General features: G+C 56.6%; 1 protein-coding gene across 4 annotated transcripts in view; it reads left to right on the plus strand.

The window, feature by feature from the left end:
• Positions 1-3,259, plus strand: part of USP20 (ubiquitin specific peptidase 20) — a 35,296-nt gene that overhangs the window by 17,324 nt on the left and 14,713 nt on the right. For all 4 annotated transcript variants that reach the window (XR_003048190.1, XM_015594270.1, XM_006918055.3 and 1 more), the window contains 4 exons: positions 22-118; positions 587-656; positions 1,923-2,036; positions 2,981-3,059. Coding sequence is in view for 3 of the 4 variants with exons in the window: in XM_015594270.1 (XP_015449756.1) it covers positions 22-118; positions 587-656; positions 1,923-2,036; positions 2,981-3,059 (360 nt within the window). In the remaining variant the exon portion in view is untranslated. The remainder of the gene's footprint in view (positions 1-21; positions 119-586; positions 657-1,922; positions 2,037-2,980; positions 3,060-3,259) is intronic.

Consider the following 3,259-nt stretch of genomic DNA (forward strand, 5'->3'; position numbering starts at 1 on the left):
CACTCTGGGTCTTGAATGCAGGACTCCCCGCTGGCCTCCCACCCTCTGAAAGCCATCCCCGTTGCCGTGGCTGACGAAGGAGAGTCTGACTCAGAGGACGATGACCTGAAACCGCGAGGTGACAGCCCCTGGGACAGGGTTGCGGGCGGGCTAGGCCAGGGGCCTCTGCTCTGGACGGGAAGCTCCACACGCCCTGGGCACTGGGCGCGTGATGGACGGCCCGCGTCGCGTGGTGGCTTTTCTTGGAGCACTGGCCGCCCAGCCGGGTCCTTTGTGGTGTCGGCCGTGTGACCCGGGGCGGGCTGGCCCCTCTGCACCTGGGCCCTCCCTGTGCACTCTGGGTAGTGGGCAGGGCTGGGTGGAGGGCAGAGTTGGCCTGTGTGGCACACTCGGGTGACCGTAGCTGTGTTAGTGGAACCACATCATGTGACTTGGCGCGTCTCGGGGTGGAACACCAGTCACTGTGTCCTCCTCTGGTTGGGTCCTGGTGCCTCGAGAGCCACAGCTCCTCTCCGAGTGTGCACTACGAGGGCCCCTCGCCGGGCAGGTGCTCACGTCCCCTCCCCCATGTGCCACGGTTTCCTAGGCCTCACGGGCATGAAGAACCTCGGGAACTCCTGCTACATGAACGCCGCCCTGCAGGCCCTGTCCAACTGGTAGGTCGTCACTTCATTGGGAGATGGGGCCAGGAGCTGTCCCTGGGGGGGCCTGGAAGTGGCAGCAGCAGCCCCCATGTTGTCCATCCGAACCCCTAAGAACACACGTGCCCTTTGACCCAGTAGTCCCTCCTGAGGGGACAGCGGAGATGTGGAGAAAGCCGTCTGTGCCGGGGTGTTTGTCATCCTGTCGTTTAATGGAAACGACCTAAGGGTCCAGGGTCACGGGTCACTCCGGGCCAGCCCTCTAGTGGGCGCGGGGGTAAGAGGTGCAGCTCAGTGTTCCCTGACGTGGGACGGGCTTCAGGGTGCAGGCAGTGGGGAGAGGAGGTTATGCAGCTTTGTGCGGCGTGATCCCATTTGGGAGGAAATATTAATTTTTACCGAAAGAGGCTGTCAACTCCGTGAGGCCACCTGGTCGGGATTCAGTATACGTGCACGTGAGGGAGGGTGGGGACGTGACACGTAAGAAAGTCGGGGAGGATACGCCCTCAAATCTTTAGGGTAGCTGCCTTCACGTGGTAGGGGTTAAGGTCGATTCTTATGGTTGCTTATCTACATTTTCTAGTTTTTCTACCATGAACGTTATTTCTCGCATAACGAGATAAGTTTTAAAAACAGAAGGAAGAGGCGGATGGGAGAGACGCTCTCAGGCTCGGGAAGGTTTCCACAGAATGGGCTGAGCGAGCAGGACGTAACGGCCCGTCCCCTCCCCTCACCCCACCGGCCCTAAATTGGACAGCTCAGCTGATCTGGTTGGGGAAAGGGCTGTGTCAGTTTGCCGAGGCCACCACCACAACGCGCCACAGACCAGGTGGCCCGACCAGCAGAAATTCTCTGTCTTCTGAGTTCTGAGGCTGGAAGTCCAGGATCACGGTGTTGGTGGGGTTGGTTTCTTCTGAGGCCTCTCTGCCGGGCTTATAGATGGCCGCCTTCTGTGTTTCCACACCATCTTCCCTCTGTGCGCGTTTGTGTCCAAATTTCCTCCTCCTGTAAGGACGCCATTTATACTGGATTAGGGACCACCCCTGAGGTGTGGAGTTAGGACTCCAACTTAGAAACTTTGGGGGACACAGTTCAGCCTGTAACAGGTGGGACCCTTGTAGTCACCCACAGGCACTTCTGGCTCCAGGGGGCTGCAGTGTGTCCCCCAGGGGAGTGCTCCCCCACACTAGAAGCGTGTGCTTCTCCAGCCAGCTCTTTCTAAAAGACGCCGTGCTCCCCTTCTTGTCTCTCCTGACCTGGCTCGCTGCCCCCCACCCCCAGCCCTCCGCTGACCCAGTTCTTCTTGGAGTGTGGAGGCCTAGTGCGCACAGACAAGAAGCCAGCCCTGTGCAAGAGTTACCAGAAGCTGGTTTCTGAGGTCTGGCACAGGAAACGGTGAGTGACAGCCCTGACTAGGGCAGGCGTGTGGGGCCAGGGGTGTCCTCTCAGACCCCACCGGGCACTTGCTGTAGTCTACCCCCATGGTGTTTTCGGCAACCCTGCGAGGTGGACGCTGTTGCCAACTCTGTTTTCCAAGTTGGGCGACTGAGGTTCAGCAAGATTTAAGTACCTTGCTCAAGGTCACGCAGCTCGTGAGAGGTGGAGCTAGAATGCGAACCTGGCATTGATCTGAGCCGGCTGTCAAGGCCCAGACACGTGCTGTGGCTGCTCCTGGGTCTCAGCCGTGACCGTGCACGTAGGAAGGAACCTCATAAGTAGTGGCTGGCCCTTCAGCCCAGTGTGAAATGAATTTAAAGACAGGCAGCTTGGATTAGACCTGTTTCTCCAGAAAAAGTCAAAATTGGGAATAATTTAAAATGGGGCATAGAAATACATTAAGGGTAGAAGCAGATTATAAGACTATGTGATACTATATAATTCTGATTTCCCAATAAGCGAAGTTTCAGTGTATACCTGTATGTAATTTTGTAAACGTCTGTATTTTCACAGAAAAATCTAGAAATCTTAATGGTAGTAATGCGTGGGTGATGCATTTAGCAGTAATGTTTCTTTGTGGGGCTTTTCTGAAATTTTAGCCGTTTCAATAATGAACATATATGACTTTTGAAAGAAGACTACAATAAATATTTTAGAGTGAAAACAGTTTTAAAATAGGCTTGTCAAGAGCCTTTTACTCCGGTGGGCCACACCCTGACATTTTCCCACTTGACCGTAGAGATGCAAGAGTCTACCAAGGCCCCTGGTGTGTCGGCACCCCCAAAGGCACAGCAAATGCCTCGCCGAGTCTGAGCCCACCCCGCCGGCTGACTGTGGCCAGCCCTCACGGGGTCGAGAGCCCAGGCAGGCCACCTGCACTAACGCGTCTGGTCTTCCTACAGCCCAAGCTGTGTGGTCCCCGCCAGCCTGTCCCATGGGATCAAGTTGGTCAACCCGATGTTTCGAGGCTATGCGCAGCAGGTAGGCTGTCCAAGCTGCCCAGGGGACACCCAGGGCCATTATCTAGTCGGCCTGGCTTTGAAGCCAAGACCGGCATGGGAAATGGCCACAGCACCTAAGCTCTGTGAGTTGGGGCCCCTCGCTGCCTGAGGATGTGTGAGGACGTTGGAGCCTCCCAGCAACCCGCTGGTGCTCGCCCTGCTGGACAGATGGGGAGACCG

The sequence above is a fragment of the Pteropus alecto genome, unplaced genomic scaffold, assembly GCF_000325575.1.
Source record: "Pteropus alecto unplaced genomic scaffold, ASM32557v1 scaffold67, whole genome shotgun sequence".
In the NCBI taxonomy this organism is placed as follows: Eukaryota; Metazoa; Chordata; class Mammalia; order Chiroptera; family Pteropodidae; genus Pteropus; species Pteropus alecto.